This window comes from Carcharodon carcharias, chromosome 17 (genome assembly GCF_017639515.1).
Source record: "Carcharodon carcharias isolate sCarCar2 chromosome 17, sCarCar2.pri, whole genome shotgun sequence".
Taxonomy (NCBI): domain Eukaryota; kingdom Metazoa; phylum Chordata; class Chondrichthyes; order Lamniformes; family Lamnidae; genus Carcharodon; species Carcharodon carcharias.
Window position 1 is genome coordinate 87,180,116 of NC_054483.1, and position 21,550 is coordinate 87,201,665.

At 40.6% G+C, this 21,550-nt stretch overlaps 1 protein-coding gene across 3 annotated transcripts in view; it reads right to left on the bottom strand.

The window, feature by feature from the left end:
• si:ch211-221j21.3 (uncharacterized protein C10orf143) overlaps positions 1-21,550 on the bottom strand; it is a 42,410-nt gene that overhangs the window by 3,635 nt on the left and 17,225 nt on the right. The window contains exons 2-5 of one of the 3 annotated variants that reach the window (XR_005945603.1): positions 18,516-18,686; positions 16,434-16,499; positions 10,285-10,394; positions 6,386-6,443 (exon numbers count right to left, since the gene is read on the bottom strand). Coding sequence is in view for 2 of the 3 variants with exons in the window: in XM_041209052.1 (XP_041064986.1) it covers positions 15,686-15,781; positions 16,434-16,499; positions 18,516-18,686 (333 nt within the window). In the remaining variant the exon portion in view is untranslated. Of the gene's footprint in view, positions 1-6,385; positions 6,444-10,284; positions 10,395-15,675; positions 15,782-16,433; positions 16,500-18,515; positions 18,687-21,550 lie in introns of those variants that run through there. The other 2 variants (XM_041209052.1, XM_041209053.1) reach the window with 2 other exon arrangements.

Consider the following 21,550-nt stretch of genomic DNA (forward strand, 5'->3'; position numbering starts at 1 on the left):
TGGGTGTAACATTCCAATTATGCTCTCAGGAAATTCCACCCCTGATCTGGCCGTTTATTGCAATGCTTTGAGGGACAACCCTAATTGGCTGCTACATTGCAACAATGACTACACTTCAAAAATGAGTACTTAATTAAGTGAAAAGCACTTTGGAACATCCTGAAGTTCTGAAAGATGCTGTGTATAAAAAACTGCTCATTTGTTTCCTTCTTTACTGGCGCATTTAGCTATCAACTTGGGTCTGCTGGTAGCTTTCCGGCCTCTGGTGGAAGGTTGGCAAGTTAAACTCTATTCCAAGATTAGGGGCAGAAATTTTCACTCGGCGGGTAGACATGTGCCCGACCCGCTTGAGCATGAAATGACACACATTGACGTTGGCCGAGCGTACCAATGTCAACACGCAGTCGCATGATAGTTCAGTCAGCGGGCATACGCCGCAGTCGGCAGCGCGCCCGCTGACAGTTAAAAGGCCTGTTATGGCCATTAAATAATCAATTAAGCTAAATTTTTCGCTGCCTGTCCAACCTAATGGTTGGCGGGCAGGCAAAAAGGCCAAGCGGCCTTTGCATTTTTTTGGAAACCTCATCCACTGGTGGGATTAGGTTTTCAAAAGCAAATAAAAATAAAATAAAAATTTTGCAATTGAATTAATAACATGTGAATCACATAAGGGGACATGTTTTATTACTTTTTTTTATATATATGTCTTCATCTCCCTGAAGCGCGAAGTTTGCGCTCAGCCTGCTCGCCCTTTTCCCCTCCCCAGCGCTGCCACTCGCATTTCACGCTGGGTGGGCCTGCCAGCGTGAAATCGTGATCCAGTGCCAATCACAGGTGGCGGTCAGCTTCCCAACAGCCCCGCCGAGCCCACCCACCAAAGGCAAAATTCTGCCCCAGGTTATGTAAATACTTTGGTGCATAACTAAGGAAATGCTGCCATCCACATAAAATATTAAACTAAGAGCCTGCTCAAAAGAACTAAAAGATTCTATGGCACCCATGGAAGGACAGGTAATTCTGCCAGTGTCCTGGCCAACATTCTTCCCTGAGCCAAAAGCACCAAAACAAATTAACCGTCCATTCATTCAGATTTTGTGAATCTGCTTGCCACATTTGACTATGTAACAGTGACTAAACTTCAAATACAATTCATTGGTTATAAAATATTTTGAGATATCCTGAGGGTATGATAAAGAACCATCTCAATGGGCAGCATTTTCTCCCCATCGGGGGTGGGTGGGGGGGGGGGGGGTGCTGTGCGGGAGCCGGCACAAAAGGGCGGGTTCCCATTTGGCACCCCCAGTCAAGAGCACGCCACCATTTTACATGGGCGGGCCAGTTAAGGCCTGCCCAGCGTGACATGCACCAGGAAGTGCTATGCTGAGCCTGGAGTGCGCTCAAAGTGCTGCCTCAGGGAGATCATTGTTACTTTTCAAAAGATAATAAACAATGAGAAAAATGTTACTGACGTGCCCCCTCATGTGACATTGTCACTTGAGCTGGGGCATGTCAATTACTTTTATTAAAAATGTGACACAAATTTTAAATCTCTCATGAAACCTCATCCCGCCCGTGAATGAGGTTTCATGTTTTTTCTGAAGGCCGCCTGGGTTCTTCATATGCCCACCAACCTTAAGGTTGGACGGGCAGCTCCTTCAACCTTTTAATTACTTTTCAATATGCCTTGACAGGCCTTTGACAGTTCAGCGGGCACACAGCTGAACTGAAAATCTAAATAACGCAGGTGATGTTGGGACGCCCGCCCGACGCCACCGCGCATCAATCTATGCGTCGGTGAGCGGGCCCTGCCCCGCTCGCCAAAGGGAGAATTCTGCGTTATATTTTTGGCTCTTCCTCAAAAAGAGAGTATTGAAATCCCCTGAAATAGCTGACTTTAAACAACAACTTAAATTTATGTAGCACCTTTAGCATAATAGGAGCAGTTACAGAACAAAGTAGAACAACACACAGCCACATAAGATGATTAGGTCAAATGATCAAAAGCTTAGTCAAAGAAGGTTTTAAAGAGTGTTTCAAAGGAGGAAAACACAGCAAAGAGGTAGAGAAGTGTAAGTGGGATAATACTGGAACTTAAAAAGAACCCATTACAAATTCAATAGTTTCTTTTTACATAATTTCATGGTGAAAGTTATGGAATGTTAACTTTCTGTACCAATTGACTGAACTGTCTAATAATGCAGCTGCAGCTTTTAAATATGTTCATTTCATATTTTCAAAAAGCTATGGTAAATTATCTTGCATTTCTGATTTACCTTTGCAATTAAAATTTAGGATTTTTCCCATGGCTCAGGGAATTCATCCAGTGAACAGATGAGTCAGTCAGGTCCAAAATTTGCACCCCAGTCTGTGCTAAGCTGGTTGTTGGGCTCAGCAATCCCACATGGCAAATGCCTGCTAGGAGTGTGCATGTATGTAGAGGTCAGTTAGGATAATATCTGATTCAGCTGCAAAGTTTCCTTTGCTCAAGTAAAATTAGAAATGGTCACTCGGGTGTGTGAATCTATACCTAAACAAGGAGTCCATGCCTTCAGAAAAAGAAGAAAATAAGTGACATATGCACTTTAATTGATAAAGCACATTAAAAAGATGCATAGATGAACTATACTTATTTTGATCCGCCTCACACACTATTCTGAAAATGTTATTATTAGAGGTAATTGCCTAGGTTCTTGCTTTCCACCAAGAATGAACGGTGCTAGCCATTCTTTAGTTACACTTGCCCATAGGCTTTCTCTGTGGATTTGTACTATAAGTTGTAGTGATTATAAAGCAATGTTCACTAATGATTACACAACGTTCAGTACCATTTGTGTTATCAGATATTGATGCAGTCCGTGTCCATATGCAGCAAGACCTGGACAACATTCAAGCTTGGGCTGATAAGTGGCTAGTAATATTTATGCCACACAAGTGCCAAGCAATGACCATCGCCCAGAAGAGAATCTAACTATCTCCGCTTGACATTCAAAGACATCGCTGAATGCCCTGGGGGTTACCATTGACTAGAAGCAGAACTGGATCAGCCATACAAATACTGTGGCTACAAAAGCAGGTCAGAGGCTGGGAATTCTTGGGTGAATAACTCACCTCCTGACTCCCAAAGCATGGCCATCATCTACAAGGCACAAGTCAGGAGTGTGATGGAAAACCCTCCACTTGCCTGGATGAGTCCTGGCTCCAAGAACACTCAAGAAGCTTGACATCATCCAGGACAAAACAGCCCGTATGATTGGCACCCTATCCACCACCTTCAACATTCACTCCCTCCACCACTAACATGCAGTAACAGCAGTGTGTACCATATACAAGATGTACTGCAGCAACTGGTCAAGATTCCTTTGACAGCACCTTCCAAATCTGTGTCCTAAAAGGACAAGGACAGCAGATGCATGCGAGAACACCATCACCTGCAAGTTCCCCTCCAGGCCACACACCCATCCTGACTTAAAACTAAATCATTGTTCTTTCTCTGTTGTTGGATCAAAATCCTGGAACTCCCTCCCTAACAGCACTGTGGATGTTGCTACACCACGGACTACAGCGGTTCAAGAATGCTGCTCACCACCACCTTCTCAAGGACAATTAGGAATGAGCAACAAATGCTGTTCTTGCCAGTGATGTCCACATCCCAAGAAAGAATAAATAAAAACAAAACTGGCACAGCACTCACTACATGAGATCTGGGGCTTGTGAGAATAAGGCAAGCAACTGTGTATCTCAGCCAATCGATTTGAAGAATTATAAATGAACAGCACAATTTCTGAACCAAGAAGTGTCAGAATATTTAATTCGACATCAAATCAGGTACAGAAAGCAAAATAAAGGGAAAGAGAAAAGGGATTAAGAGATAAGAGACAAAAAATATATATTTTTAAAATGTCCAACAGTTAAAATCTGAAGAAATGCAACTCTACGTTTATAACAGTAAACTTTCAGTGCCAGAGAGAATGTTTATCAGTAATTAGAACCATAGAAAAGTTACAGCACAGGAGGCCATTTGGCCCATCTTGTCCATGCCAGCCCAAGGACACCCAGGTGCCCTTTCTAATCCCACCTTCCTGCACCCAGCCCATAGCCCTGCAGCTTACAGCACTTAAAGTGCAGATCCAGGTACTTTTTGAAAGAGTTTAAAGTTTCTGCCTCTACCACCAACTTGGGCAGTGAATTCCAGACACCCACTACCTTCTGCATAAAAACATTCTTCCCCATGTCCCCCGTACATCTTCTGCCACTTATCTTGAATCCAAGTCCCCTGGTTCTAGAATACTCTTAAGGGAAACAATTTTATCCTGTCCACTCTATTCCCCTCATAATTTTGTACACCTCAATCAAGTCACCTCTCAGCCTTCTTTCTTCTAAGGAAAATAACCCCAACCTATCCAATCTCTCCTCGTAGTTACACTTTTCTAACCCTGGCAACATTCTTGTAAACCTCCTCTGCACTCTCTCCAAAGCTATTATGTCCTTCCTGTAATGTCGTGACCAGAACTGCACACAATACTCCAGTTGTGGCCTCACCAGTGTTTTAGACAATTCCAACATTATATCCTTACTTTTATATTGTATACCTCTGCCACTGAAGGAGAGCATTCCATATGCCTTCTTTACAACCTTGTCTACTTGAACTGCTGCCTTCAGGGACCTGTGTACGTGTACGCCAAGATCTCTCACTTCATCAACCCTCCCTCTTAGTATATTCCCATTTATTGTGTAATCCCTGAAACTGTTTGACCTCCCTAAATTAAAATTGATTGCATTAAAATTGATTTTCTTTTACTGCAGTGGGTACACTAACATTTTCTGGCAAGTTTAGTGAGTAAAAATGACGTAAAGTACAGTAACCTCATGATGTTCCATGTGCTTGAATGCCGAGACTGTCTCAATAGCGCAACTTTCTGGGGGAACGTGGGAACTCAGAGCAACTTCTTGGATACCATGTAACTGTGCACATCCAATTGCTGCAAGTAGCTGTCTGACTTACACTTCGACAATGTTAAGTATTAATAGTCTCAAAGTTGTTTGTGCAACAAAAGTCAGCCCATTTTAACAGAAATAAAAATAGAAAATGCATAATATACACAAGTCAGCAACTGTAAAGAGAAAAGACAAACTGATGGAAAGTATGTAATCAGAGATTCATTTCCTCTTTACTGCTGTCTGATCTGTTGTTTATTTCCAAAATTTTGTTTTTATTTCAGATTTTACTTATTAATACATTAAGCTTACAGACTGCTCTGCTCCAATTATTACAAGATTCACAGGAGTGACATTTAATGCATATACATTTCACCAAATTTACCAGACAAGATACATAAATAATTACATTCTTTCTACTTTAGGATACTAGAAAGTATCCTTCTATGTAATTCTAATAACTCTCAGTTTACAGGTATAATTGTGCCTGCTGTAGGTACGGTTGCAAAGTGCAGTTGCTGCAAGTTGCGAATGAATGTTGCCAGCAGTTTGTTAGACATACAGTTACCCACAGACTTTCTATGGGGTTTGCATGTCAAATTGCTGTCAGCCTATCAGCCAAACAGCACAGCACCCTCTACAGGGAATTTGATATTTGTGTAAACAAGGTAAGCAACTGTTATTTCCTTAACGAAACCGAATTATTAATGAGCAGTGCAGAGTTTAAACCAGGAAATGTCAAGTTACTGAATTCAATATTAAATCAAGTACAGAAAGTTTTACTTTATTTGTTCAGTGGGCATCACTGGCTAGACCAGCATTTATTGCCCATCTCTAACTGCCCTTGAACTGATGGTGAACTTCGTTCGTGAACCACTGAAGTCCATGTGTTCTAGGAGCACCCACTGCTGTTAGGAAGGGAGTTCCAGGATTTTGACCCAGCGACAATGAAGGAACAGCGATATAGGTCCAAGTCAGGATAGTTTTTGATTTGATGGGGAATTTGCAGGTGGTGATGTCCCCATGCATCTGCTGCCCTTGTCCTTCTAGGTGGTAGAGATTGTGGGTTTGTAAGGTACTGCTGAAGGAGACTTGGTGAGTTGCTGCAGTGCATCTTGGAGATGGTACACAATGCTGCCATTGTGCATCAGTGTTGGAGGAGGTTAATGTTTATGGTGGTGGATGAGGTCCCAATCAAGTGGGCTGCTTTTGTCCTGGATGGTGTCAAGATTCTTGAGTGTTGTTGGAGCTGCACTCATTCAGGCAAATGGTGAGTATTCCATCACACTCCTGGTTTGTGGCTTGTACATGGTAGACGTGCTTTGAGGAGTCAGGAGGCAAGTTACTCTCAGCAGAATTCCCAACCTCTGACCTGTTCTTGTAGCCACAGTATTTATATGGCTGGTCCAGTTCAGTTTCTGGTCAATGGTAACCCCCAGGATGTTGATAGTGGATGATTAAGTGATGGCAATGCCACTGAATATCAAGGGCAGATGGTTAGATTCTCTCTTGTTGGAGAAATAAAAAGAGGGAAAGAAAGGTTAGATTAAGAGGGAGAGATAAAAGAGACAGAAAGAAGAATACACAGGTTGTTTTTATTTTTTAAATCTCCCAATACTTAAGTAGCAGCTGAAGGAAGGATACCCATACTTAAAAGTTAATTTGCAGTGCCAGAGAAGTTGTTTGGCAATAGTTAAGGCTTACCACGCCATTAAATGGGAACTTAGACTTGCCCCAATTTATTTTTTGGTGAGTTTAGTCCACAGCTATGAACTTCACGACATTCAATGTAGTTGAATGGTAAGTTAGATGGCAATAAGCCGTTAATCAGGCAACTTTTGGAGAAGCAGGACATCTTGGACAACAATTTTTGGATTTCTGCGTTCAACGGCCTAGACGCTCGCCAGATTCGCTGTCCGATTTTGCACATAAATAACAGTGCACACTTTTAGCCTCAATGTTATTTTTACAGCAAAATCTGGACCCATAATGAAAGCATAAAGGCCTGATTCCAGTCCTCCTCTACTCAGTTCAAAAGCAGTTCCCCAAGAAACCTGGCAGTTCGGCTCACGCCAGGAGATTCTACAGATTAGACTCTTCAGCCTCAAAAAAACACAGACACCTCCCCAGTGGAGGCACGATCTATTTACGTTTACAAGGACCCTCAAGTTGCAGTTGATACTGAAGCAGAATTTTGAAATCCCAGCATCCTATTACACCTTAAGTTGAACTTCTGACCCCATGCACGCTCCGACTCAAACACTGCCTTCTTCTGCCCCTGCCTCAGTCCACCTGCTGCTTTAACCTGCATCCATGTGTCACCTCCAGACTTGATTATTTCAATGTTCCCCATTCTCCAAACTTCAGCTCATTCAAAATTCTGCTGATTCCATATCAAGTTCCACACACCCATCACCTCTACCCTTACAGATCTGCATTGGATCCCAGTCCCCAAATGCCTCAAGTTTAAAGTGATCATCCTGATGCTTAAAATCTCTTCTGAACATGTTTTATAACTTCTTCCACCCTATGCAATCAAACCAAATGCTCAGTTTCTGAGAATCTGGCCTTTTGTGTATCCCTCGCCCTTTGCTCCACTGTCAGTGGTCATTCCACCAGTTGGTTAGCCTCAAGCCTTCCTAAACCTTTCCCCCTCCCTCTCGCTCCTCATTCAGAGCCCTCTTTAAAATTCGCCTCTTTAGCCATGCCTCCTTCTTTGTCTCTGGGTTCATTTTTGCTTAGTACACCTCTCTGGAGTACTTGGGGTGTTTGACTATGTTAAAAGCACTATATAAATGAAAGATGTTTTGGTGTTGTTAAATTCTGTTGACAAAAGTCTCTTAGTAAGTAGATATTTTGAGTGAACGGTCAAATCATGCAACCAAATTATTTCTCTTTTCCATCCTTGCCACCAAATACAAGACCATGTGTTTACTCACTAAATTATATCTGGCATTCTTTAGTCCATCAACTTTTTTTTAAAAATGATATCCTTTTGCCCTATGAGTTGCCTAATTACACAGAAAACTTAATCTTAAAAAGAAACTAACCATATTAAGTTCAGCACGTGGGACATGTTTCATTGATAGGTACTGCAAAGATTTAGGTACTGCAAAGATTTATGATCTATTATTCCTGTCAGTGGCAATGATAGGCTGTTTCAGTGCTACTGGTTTCAACCTGTGGCACACAATAAAGTAGATATTTCAGTTGTAACAAATCCCATGATTGTACAATCTGACCACCTCAAAAGTTTCTTGAAAAATCATTCATCTCTATTTTCTTTCTCAACAACTGAAATTTCTAATGCCTAAATGAAGGATTTTAAAAATTAGACATTTCACAATGTGATTACTCAGACTGGCAAATGGCAGGAAATATTATGGCAAATAGCAGGAAGCAATGTTTCTTAAAGATCAGAGCTGGGATGACTGTTATTCAGCAATTATGTAGATTTTGGCAGGGGAATTGGAATTACCTTACAGAATTTTCAAATTGCAAGTCTGGTTAATGCAGAGGACGGTTCCAAAAATACAGGAATTCATTAATATTCTGCAGAATGGGCATGTAATTGTCAAATGAACTTCAATATAGGTAAGTGCAAGGTAATACATTTTAGTAAGAAATATAAGGAGGTCACATTCTCTAAATGAGATAGGGGAACAAAGGGATCACTAAGAGTGATGCAGCAGGTTAAGAGGCTATTATAAAAAAACAAAAAGCAATGGGGGTCATTTCTAGAGGGATAGAATTGAAAAGGACAGAAATTATGTTAAGCTTGTATTGAACCTTGGCCTACACTCGGGAGCAGCGTGAACTGTTCTGGTCTCCATATTTATAAAAAATAATATAGATGCACCTAGAGGATGCAAAAAAAAATGTACTGGAATGATACCAGAACTGTGAGAACATACTTATCAGGAAAGGCTGAATGAGTTGGGATTCTTTTCGAAAAAGGAGAAGGCTAAAGGTTGACTTAGCAGAGGTCTTTAAGATAATGAAAGGATTTGATAGGGTAGTTTCCACTTGCAGGCAAGACCAGAAGTTCAAAATAATAGGCTCTACGGCAAAGTTGAAGCCCATAAAATAACATGGACAGTGGCACCATGGAATAGAGTTTGGCTGAGTAACAGGAAATAGAGAGCAGTGGTGAGCGGTTGTTTTTCAGACTAAAGGGAGGTAGACTGTTGAGTACCCCCCAGGGGTCTGTACTAGGACCATTGCTTTTCTTGATGTATTTTAATAACTTGGACCTGGGTTGCAGAGGGACACAATGTTAAAATTTGTAGATGGTACAAAATCTGGAATTATTGTAAATTGTGAAGAGAGTAGTTACAGACTTCACGAGCACATAGACAGACTGGTGGAACAGGCAGACACGAGGCAGGTGAAATTTAATGCAGAGAAGTATGAAGTGATACATTTTGGTAGGAAGGAGTAGAAGCAACATAAACTGAAGGGTACAACTCTAAATTGGGTAGAGGGACAAAGAGACCTGGGGGCATATGCGCACAATTCGTTGAAGATGGCAGGACAGGTAGGGAAAGCGGTTAGTAAGGCCCACTGGATTGTGGGCATTATAAATACAGGCGTACAAAAGCAAACAAGTTAGGGTGAACCTTTATAAAACATGTATTTTGCTTCAACTGAAGTATTATGTCCAATTTTGGACACTGCAATTTGGGAAGGATGTGAAGGCTTTAGAGAGGATTTATGAAAATGGTTCCGGGAATGCGCTTATTCGTGCACGTGCATGAAAGAATGCACAGATCTCCCTGAGGCAAAGTGGTGCCTCAGAGAGATCGGGTCCGATTTAAAACTTTGAATAAAGATTAGAAAAAAGATTCCCTGCCAAGTCCCCTCATGTGACACTCACATGAGTTGGGACATGTCCATAACTTTTATTATAAAATATTCTGCATTTTTTAAATCACTCATGAAATTTCATCCCACTCGTGGATGAGGTTTCATGTTTTTTCACAAGCCCGCCTGGGTTCCCAGCCTGAAGTTCAATTGGTTTTTTAATGGCTTTAATAGGCTGTTGACATGTCGGATGTGCGCCCACCGAACTGGCAATCTAAATGACATGGGGTGACGTCAGGACGCAAGCCCGACGTCACCCCGCATCATTTTACGCATCGGCGAGCAGGTTCCGCCCCTGCTCGCCGACCGGAAGATGCTGGCCACAATTTATATTTTGTAACTATCCTCCACTCACTGTACTATGCTGGAGAAATCACTGTGCCTTTAAATCGGGAGAAATTGCTACAGTTTTGGTCACGAAGTTCTGTTTGCTGCTGTTTATAGACTCTTTTGCGAAATAGATTTTATGTAGTGAGATTTGCTTACTTTGCAATTTGTTTTGTTTACTGAAACTCCCGCCGTAGGTTCCGCCATCTCCAACTCAATGATTGACAAAGTGCAATTCGTTCGCTGACACAGTGGTGTCAATAGACATTCTGCAAAACACCACCCTCACTTTCGTTGGTGAGAAGTGCTTAAGAAACAGTGCAGCAATCCAAATCCCACCACCATTCACTGAGCCAAGCAAAATTCCAGACAGCATGCTACATTTATTTTCAGTGCTTTTTGGGAGCTATCTATCTGGTATTTCACAGGTTTCACCATTTAAAATGGCATGATTAAAAACATTTATTTGCATGCATCAATACGAGAATCCATCATAGTAGATAATAATAGTAGAAAGATGTACTGTTAAGAAAATGATTTGTACAAGCTATACAAAATTTAGTCAAAGTCTAAGCAAAAGACTTTAAATTTATATATTAGCTTTCACATCCTCAAAGTAGTCCAAAGCTCTCAAAACCAATGAATTACATTTGAACAGTGGCCACTGCTTGTTTTGCTTGTAGTAGAGGTGGCGACCAACTGATAAATAGTAAGATAAATAACCAGATAATCCATTTCAGTGATGACGGTTCAGTTAAATTTTGAAGAGGAGACTAGAACTTCCTTGCTATTGGTTTAGTTGTCCCATGGGACCTTTCATGTCCATCTGAACAGGCAGACATGTTTAACATGTCACCACAAGACTCTCTGATATTACTGTCAATATGTCCTCAAAGTTGTATAGCATAGCTTTAATGCACAATTTACTGACTAAGAGGCAAGAATCCTAGCACTGGTGTCAGGCTGATATTTTAAGATAGTAAGGAGCAGGAGTGGGCCATTCGGCCTATTGAGTTTGCTTCTCCATTCAATAAGATCATGGTTGATCCAATTGTGACCTTTACTTCACTTTTTTGCCTTCCCCCATAATTCTCGACTTTAGGTTTGCCAACCCTCCAGGATTGACCTGGTATCTCCAGGAATTGAAGATCAATCTTCAGGACACTGCTGTGTGCAATCCTGGAGAAAAATCAGTGGGAAATAAAAAAAATAAATAAATTTTGTAATTTCCTTTGAGCATTTCTCTTTACCAGATATAAAAATATTGAAAATTGGAGGGAAAGGCTGTTTTTCTTAAAAATAAGCATCACCCAATTGGGGAATAAGTCTTTTCGCTTTCTAATTGGTGTTGGAAGGCAGGACGTCACAGGATGGGTTGGCCGACTAATGGCAGGACTGTGGGGCAAGTCATGTGGTGAAATTGCCAGGAATACATTTTAATCACAGTTGGCAACCCTATTCAGCTCCCTTGTATATCAAAAATCTGTAATTCATCCTTGAATATATTCAATGACCCAACCTCCACTACTCTCTGTAGAAGAGAATTTCAAAGACCAATGATCCTCAGAGAAAAATTTCCTTCTATCTCTGTCTTAATAGAGAAGCCTCTTATTTTGAAACTGTGCCTCATTGTTCTAGGCTCCCTGACAAGGGGAAACATCCTCTCAGCATCTATCCTGTCAAGCCCCCTCAGAATTGTGTGTGTTTCAATAGGATCACCTATCATTCTTCTAAACTCCAATATATATATATACAGGCCGAAGCCTTTCCTCATAAGACAATACCTTCATCCCAGAAAACCAGTCAAGTGAACCTTCTTGAACTGCTTCCAATGCAACTATATTCCTCCTTAAGTAAGGTAACCAAAACTGTGCAAAGTGCAGTCTCACCAATACCCTGTGCAGTTACAGTAAGGCTTGCCTACATCCCCCTTGCAAAAGGGCCAAAATTCAATTTGCATTCCTAATTACTTGCTGTACCTGCATGCTAACATTTTATAATTCCATGCTAACATTTTATAATTCATGTACAAGGACACCCAGTTCCCTCTGTACTTCAGCATACTGCAGTTTCTCTCCATTTAAATAATATTCTGCTTCTCTGTTCTTCCTGCCAGAGTGGACATCCTTATATTTTCCCACATTATACTCCATATGCTCAATTTTTGCCCACTCACTTAATCTATTTGTATTCCTTTGCAGACTCTTTGCATCCTCCTCACAACTTGCTTTCCTGCCTATCTTTAAATCATCAGCAAATTAGGCTACAATACAGTTGCTGTAAGTCCTTTCATCCAAGTCATCAACATAGATCATAAACAGTGGACAGCCTAGCACTGATCCACGTGGCACTCCACTAGTTATAGTTTGCCCACCTGAAAATCACTCATTTATCCTGTCTCTGTTCCATGTTGATTAGCCAATCCTCTATCCATACTAATATATCATGAACTCTTAGCTTGTATAGTAATTTTTTATGTGGCATCTTATCAAATGCCTTTTGGAAATCCAAATACACTACATCTACTGATTCTCCTTACCCTGTTTGATACATCCTCAAAGACTCCAATAAATTTGTCAAACATGATTTCCCTTTTCCAAACTATGTTGACTCTGCCTGATTATGATTTTCTAATGTTCTGCTACTACCTCTTCAATTATGGATTCTAGCATTTTCCCAATAACAGATGAAAAACTAACTGGCTGAGTGTTTCATGCTGTTTTTCCTAATTTCTTGAACAGTGGTGTTACATTTACAGTTTCCCAATCTGCTGCGACCTTTCCAGAATCTAGGGAATTTAGGAAGATTACAACATTCCATAATTGTCTTTTGCTACCTACAGGCCAAAAAAAAAAACCTTTAAAACAAATTCAGAACAGTGATTGATGAAACTTCTCATCACACTTTGCATTAAATGTCCTGAACTGAGAAAGCAACTTTTTTTCTTTCACAAAATGCTGGCATCGCTGGATAGGCCAGGATTTGGTGCACATCCATAATAGCCCTTGAGAAGGTGGAGGTGAGCCACCTGTCCTGAACTGCTGAAGTCTATGTGGTGTAGGTATACCTCCAGTGCTGTCAGGGAGTTAGTTCCAGGATTTTAACCCAGTGATAGTGAAGGAACGGCAATATAGTTCCAAGTCAGGATGGTGTGACTTGGAGGCGAACTTGCAGGTGGTGGTGTTCCCATGCATCTGCTGTCTTGTCCTTCTAGATGGTAGAGGTCACGGGTTTGGAAGGTGATGTTGAAGAACCTTGGTAAGTTGCTGCAGAGCATTTTGTAGATAGTACACATTGCTGCTACTGAGCGTCGGTGGTGGAGGGAGTGAATATTTAAGGTGGTAGATGGGTGCTAATCAAGCTGGCTGCTTTTATCCTGGATGGTGTTGAGCTTCTTGAATGTTGCTGGGGCTGTACTCATCCAGGCAAGTGGAGAGTATTCCATAACACTCCTGGCTTTGCCATGTAGATGGTGGACAGGCTTTGGCAATTTCCAGCCTCTGGCCTGTCCTTCTAGCCACAGTATTTATATGGCTGTTCCAGTTCAGTTTCTGGTCAATGGTAACTCTCAGGATATTGATACTAGGGGATTCAGAGATGGTAATGGAATTGAATGTCATGAGGAGATGGTTGGAGATGATCATTGCTTGGCACTTGCCTTAGCCAAGCCTGCATGTTGTCCAGGTCTTGCCGCATATGTACACAGCCTGCTTCAGTATCTCTGGATTCGCGAATGGTGAACATTGCACAATCATCAGCGAACATCCCCACTTCTAACCTTACAGTGGAAGGAAGATCATTGATGGAGCAGCTGAAGATGATTGGACCTAGGACACTACCCTGAGGGACTCTTACAGTGATGTCCTAGGACTGACATTATTGACCTTCAACAACCATAATCATCTTTTGCGCAAGATATGACTCTAACCAATGGAGAGCTTTCCATCCGGATTCCCATTGACTCCAATTTTTCTAGGGCTCCTTGATGCTACCTTCGCTTAAACGCTGGTTTGATGTCAAGGACAGTCACTCTCACCTCACCTTGAGCTCCCTTGTCTACATTTCAACTAAAGGTGAAATGAGGTCAGGAGCCAAATGGCCATGGTGGAAACAAACTGAGCATCAGTAAGCAGATTATTGCTGTGTAAATGCTGCTTCATAGCTGTGTCAATGACACCTTCCACCACTGTGCTGATGATTGAGAGTAGACTGATGATGCAGTAATTAGTCAAGTTGGATTATTCCTGCTTTCTGTGGACAAAACATACCTGGGCAATTTGCCACATTGCTGGGTAGATGCCAATGTTGAAGCTGTACTGGAAGAGCTTGGTTAGGGGCGCGGCTAGTTCTAGAGCACAAATCTTCAGTCCTACTGCTGAGATGCTGTCAGGGCCCATAGCCTTTGCCATATTCACTGCCTTCAGCCGTCTCTTGATATCATGCAGAATGAATCTAATTGGCTGAGAAACTGGCATCTGTTATGTTTGGAGACCTCAGAAGAAGGCAGAAATGGATCATCCATTCGGCCCTTCTAGCTGAAGATTGTAAGTGATTCCAAAACTTCTAAACAGTTTTTCTAAAGTAAGACTCACCAAGCTGAGACACTAATGCCATCAAGGAAATGAACAGATTACAGGCCAGCCAGAACCACTGATGTTTTAGTTTTGAAAGCCTTGAATTGAGATAGGGTGTTCTAGCAAAATATCTTTTGTGGGAAACCGAGTATAAAGGGCTTCACACAATGGAAAATTTCTGGAGAAAGCAAAAGAAAAGGATAACTTTCTATACAAATTCAAATCATGGTTTAAACAAAGGCCACATATTATAATTGGGGATTCTGCTTTGAGAAGAGAGAGACAGAGAGAGACACACAGAGGGAGAAAGTGTGCCCATGTTAAATCTGTAATCATGGGTGCAAATAAACTAACCATTAAGCATTACAACATTCCGCATGAGTCAATTTGTTCTCTTGTAATTCATGGGTGGGGTGTTTTATAAAAGTAGAAACTCCTATACATCCTTCTTTCACTTTGAAAGTACATCTACATGCTGCTGCCAGTCTGAGATCAGTAGCAGAGATACAGGTTTCAGCCAGACAAAACCACGTTTACACTGCATGGCTTTTACTTAGGTGAGGTTTGCACATTTTATTTCGGAGTTCTCTGGGATATGAGTATTTATTAGCCATCGCTAGATGCTCAGGAAAGTGGTTGATAAGCCACTTCATGAACAGCTGTAATCTGTATGGTAAAGGTACTCCCATCATACCATTAGGTATGGAGTTCCAGTCTTTTGACACACCAACAATGAAGGAATGACGATAAAAGCCCAAGTAATGAATGGTGTGTGACTGGAAGGGTGATGTGTTCCCATGAATCAGATGATATCTTTCTAGTTGGTGGAGGTCGTGGCTTGGGAGGTGTTGCTGCTTAGGTCTTGGTGAATTGCTGCACTGCATCTTATAAATAGTTGCAGTAACTTATACCAGTGGTGCACAGAGTGGATATTTAAGACAGAGAGCTGGGTGCTGACCAAACAGACTGCACGCACCTGGATGTTGTCAAACATCTTGAGTGTTGCTGAAGCTGCTTCCATCTAGATAAATGATGAGTATTCCATCACACTCTTGATGTGTGCCTTGTAGGTGGTGAAAAGGCTTTGGGAAGTCAGGAGATAAGTTATTGCAGAAGACCTAGCCTATGATCTGTTTGAGCAGCCATGACATTTATGCAGCCACTCCAGTTTCTGGTCAATAGTGATCCCCAAGATATTGATGGTGGAGGGCTCAGCAATCAGAATAGCATTGAATATCATGGGAAGGTGGTCAGGTTCTCTCTTGATGGAGATAGCCATTTCTTGTTACTAATGTGGCTTAAACTTTACTGTCATTTTTTCTCCTAATTCTGGATGATGTCTAAATCAGGTGGACATGGAGTGCTTAATTATCAGAAGATTTGTCAATGGAATGCAACACTGCAGTCATTAGCTAACTGCCCCACATTAGCTGCCAATGGAAGGCTGAAGCTGTGCTGAGAGCCATATCAGTCATGCAAATAAGCTGACCCCACAAAATTGAGCAGTTACCTTAGTGTATGGTGGGCTAGCCTGGACCAGCCATTCCCTAAAGGTTTTTCTATCTTTTAACATGGGAGTTTCAGTACCATTTTATTAAATTTATGATTAATTTAAAGAAAATATTTGGTGTTCGATGATCAGTTTCAACCTTCATTCAGGTATTCTATTCTCTGTTTATAAAGACGGGATATTTGTGGGTTTAGTAGTTCTTAGGAAATAATAAAAGTACTTACAGATTCACCAGCCAAACATCGGGGACAAGGCTTTGATGTGCCCACTTGTTCATGGTTTTGTTGCATCTTTGAAAAGAAATGCTAATGTAAATATTAAATTTGGTAAGATAATGTCAACTATCAAATAATCTTCAATAATCATTGATAGCCTTTTGGGATACTTCATAAAAGTCAATAATTGCCTGGAAGACTGCACGTGGATAGATGTATTATAATGAAAATTTACAAGTGGTTCCTTGTGTATTAGTGCTCCAACATACTGTATTACAGAGTGGTAGGTGTGACTTAGCACTCTCTTTCTCCTGTGGTATAGCTAAGTGGAAGGAGTGAGGGAAATTAGAGTATTCTGAACAGGATGCCTACCACCTTCTTGGCTGGGAAATAGTCTCACCTTCTCTAACAATAAACCAATGAAGTAACTGGAAATAAAAACTAGTCAGGTTCTCTATCAGATAAGTGAATTACTTCATTCGCTTACTGCCCATATAAAGGTGAAAATTATCCTATGTCTTTTTTTTAAATTATGGAGAGAAGGGAAAAGCACCCTTTTTCTTTTAGATTAATATCCCCCAATAGGAATAATGACAAAAACAGAAAACACTGGAAATATGTAACAGTTCGATCAGTCTATAAAGCAAAAAAGGTTAATATTTCAGGTGTAGACCCTTTACTGGAGCACACCAGAATAGCCTGTACTCCCAACAAATTCTGTTTTTATCCTCAAATATGATAAATCTGAAGTGAAAGAGGAAAGTTTGCAAATATTATTAAGTGATCTATTGTGTGCAGTTTTGGTCTCCTTGCCTAAGAAACTATATATTTGCCATAGAGGGTGTAGCGAAGGTTCACCAGACTGATTCCTGGGATGACAGGATTGTGGTATGAGGAGAGATTGGGCCGACCAGGCTATTCACTGAAGTTTAGAAGAATGAGATGGGATCTCATTGAAATGTATAAAATTCTGACAGGGATGGGCAGACTGGATGCAGGGATGATGTTTCCTCTGGCTGCGGTGATTAGAACAAGGGGTCACAGTCTCAGGATATGAGGTAGACCATTTAGGACTGAGATGAGGAGAAACTTCTTCACTCAGAGGGTGGTGAAGCTATGGAATTCTCTACCACGGAAGGCTGTGGAGGCCAAGTCACTGAATAGATAGATTTCTGGACTCTAAAGGCATCAAGGGGTATGGGGAGAGTGCAAGAGTGGCATTGAGATAGAGGATCAGCCATGATCATACTGAATGATACAGCAGGCTTGAATGGTCGAATGGCCCACTCCTGTTCCTATTTTCTTTTTCTCTATGTGATGAGTGTGAATGTGGTACAGTATGCTTATCTCGGGTGATAAATACACAAAAAAATAATTAGGCTGCAATTTGTTTTTTTAACAAAATTAATGATTTAACATATTCCAATTGTAGATTATGTTAGAATTTGCTTTAGATTGATTTGACTCTAATTAATTTTAAATCACCCATTCTATGGGTATTTTTATGATCTCACATTTCCAGAAGGGAACCATGCTCAGAGTATAAGTTTGAGATGAAACAACTAGCTATTTCATGTTGAGGGTTATATAGTGAAACAGAAGGGAAATAACAACAATAGGAAAAATAATACTTATGTCAATATGCTTTAATATTGTGCAACACCCTTTATTCAGTACTTCAATTTGCTCCCATGACTTCATCCTGATATTATGTATAACTCAAAATGCTCTCCAAGCCCAAACTAGGTTTGGATGAACAAAGATCTATAAATTATGCAAATAAAGATAACTCAACATAACTTGAAGCTTTTTGCATCCATCATTATGTTTTACTAAAATCCTAGTGGCAACTCATGAATATTTGAAATTGTTGAATGTTCCTTACTGTGAAGCATTCTAAAAATGATTCATTGATTATTGATTAATATTTACTACAGCTCTGTTTGAGAAATCAAAAATTAGCTGGTAAAGTAAGCTTAGTAGCATTGCAAAGTATTTCTTATCTTGAAAGCAATTATGCTCTTAAGATATTTCATTTTCCAAATAGCAAGCGCTAAGTAGATATCAACTGTAAAAAGAAAAACGCCGTACCGCAAAAGTCAACTTGTCCACATTAGGGACTGAAATTGTTCTACTCAGCAGTCCTGCAGGATGAACATGCTTCTGTAGATTCCAATGATCTATGGAACTCCAGTTTAGCTGGGTATTTGGTACATCATTCTCAACTGGAAAGCTACCATCTAATCCTTGGCAAAACCGTTTCTGAAACAAAAAAGTGTATTTACACCAGCTATATACGTGAATACAAATTTAAACGTTCTAATTAATAGCAACATTCTGTAAAATGTACTGAACATGACAATAAAACTCTTAAGCTATAGTTAAGGGTAAATAAAGTACTCTTAATGTGGAACCATGCTTAAAGAAAGCACATGTGAGAGAATCAAGATTGCAATGTTCTACCAATCTCTAAATGGCAGGTTGTGCCAATAGCACTGAAGTTACCACCATAAATTTTAATTATAATGTAACATTTACTTTTTAGGTTGATATTTTGACAATCTTGACCTTGAAATTATTGAATATGGTCAACACACCGAGTTGAAATAGTGCAGGCAGGAATTTCAAATGAGAATGTTAGTTACTCAAGCTGGGTAAAACACAGCATAATTTCAGGTCCCCTGTTTGTAACAGGACATTAAAAAGTAGCTCAAAAATAACATACAAATTTGAGGTGACAAATGTATAACTTTGACTTGAAATGAACTATTGTTATTTTTATTTTCCCTCAAATTGTTTCCTCTCACCTGAAGACACCAGCTTTCATAAACTCCCAGTACCTCATCCCAGTAACTATTATGCATATGCAAGACTAGACCACAAATTTCAGCATGATCAAGGACATTATGCTTCAGCGACACCTTTCGCCACCAAAGTGTGTACAAACGTACTAAACAACAAAAAAATTGGGCACTGATAGAGATTGATATTTGCCCCCAACAACCACCCCCGCCCCACCGACCCCCAGCCCCTGCTAGTCCGGGGCATTAAGGCAAAGTATTGAAATTATCGGATTCTCAAAACATCATCCACAGTAGTTCATTAATGCCCAATATGTGTTCTCTGGAACTGCCTGGCAAGGTACGCAGTTGAATTCAGGATGGCAGCTCACCACCACATTCTCAGACCAGATAGAGATAGGCAGTGATGCCCATATCCCATGAATGAATTTAAAAAAAGGTAGAACCTCAATAGAACCCTGGTTTCACAATGCTTTACAATCTGTTACTTAAAATCATGTTTATTGCTTAAGTATTCCAATAGAATTAGATCAAACGATCACAGGTCATTGGAAAACATAATCTCAGCCAAATACACACATTGGAAAAACACAAAATTGCATTGTTAGTATGTTTCAACTAGTCTCAAAATTGGTAGGTTAAATGCTAATAATGTAAGTGCTATCTTCCAGTTATCTAGAGAGCACTAAAAGTTCCTCAAGCTGTTTTAAATCATAAAGACAAATATGCCCTCTTTTCAATTCAATAGAATACTGTACCAGTGACATTTAATAGCTCACATATGTTTGGCATTTGGCATTAGTGCACTGGATGAAGTTACAGTTTTAATAACGTATTTGACAAATGGCTCCATGGTACAATACTAAAACTAGAGATGATAATTGATCAATTCAGATACTATATAATTTGTGTTACATCATTACCCACTGCAGTAACAATGATGATTTGGTTAGAGATTACACAATGCAAATGGTTCTACTAGGCCAATTGGAAACCTTATGACATAAGAAAATTATTTATTTCAACCATCAGGACACTTGAGAATATATTTAATTGTATCAATTAGAAGCTGACAATTGTAGCAATCATGCACAAATTTTGCAGTTTTAAAGTTGACAATGCATAGATATATATGTAAATCCTTAGCTTTATACAAATAGAACTTTGTACAAAGATGAACAAGAAAACTGAATTCCAGAGATTAGAGGAGAGTGACTGCCCTTGATATCAGCGCAGCGTTTTACCGAGGGCAATAGCAAGGAGCCCTAGCAAAATTGAAATCAATGGGAATCAGGAGAAAAATCGCCACATGCTTGTTGTCATATGTAGCACAAAGGGAAATGTTTGTGGTTGTTGGAGGCTGATCATCTCAGCTCCAAAACATTGCTGCAAGAGTTCCTCAGGGTAGTATCTGAGGCACAACTTCTTCAGCTGTTTCATTAATGACTTTCCCTCCAACATTAGGTCAGAAGTGGGGATGTCCGTTGATGATTGCTCTGTGTTTAGTACCATTCACAACTCCTCAGATACTGCAGCAATCGTGCATGTTTGCAGCAAGACCTGGACAACATTCAGTCTCAGACTGATAAGTGGCAAGCAACATTCACACAGGTTATGACCAGTGTAACGGGCAGGTTAGCAGGGGTGAACTGAACCATCTCTATGTCCCACTCCTGAGTTGGCTATAACAGAGTTTGAATTTAAAAGGGAGGCAATATTGCCAAAACAGCATTTTTATTGCCCATCCTCAATTGCTACAACACTGGCATCTACCTGGCTATGTGGAAAATTGCCCAGGTATGTCCTGTACACAGAAAGGAAGACAATTCCAACCCAGTCTATTACCGCCCCATCAGTCTACTCTTGATCATCAGTAAAGTGATGGAAGGGGTCATCAACGGTGCTATCAAGCGGCACTTGCTTAGCAATAACCTGCTCACTGATGCCCAGTTTAGGTTCTGCTAGGGCCATTCAGCTCCTGACCTCATTACAGCCTTAGTTCAAACATGGACAAAAGAGCTCTGCTCCCGAGGTGAGGTGAGAGTGACTGCCCTTGATATCAAGGCAGCATTTGACCGAGTGGCATCAAGGAGCTCAAGCAAAACTGGAGTCACTGGGGGTCAGGAGGAAAACTCTCCACTGGTCATAACTAGCACAAAGGAAGATGGTTGTAGCTGTTGGCGGTCACTCATCTTAGCTCCAGGATATCACTGCAGGAGTTCCTCAGGGTAGTGTCCTCGGCCCAACCATCTTCAGCTGCTCCATCAATGACCTTCTTTCCATCATAGGTCAGAAGTGGGGATGTTTGCTGATGATTGCATAATG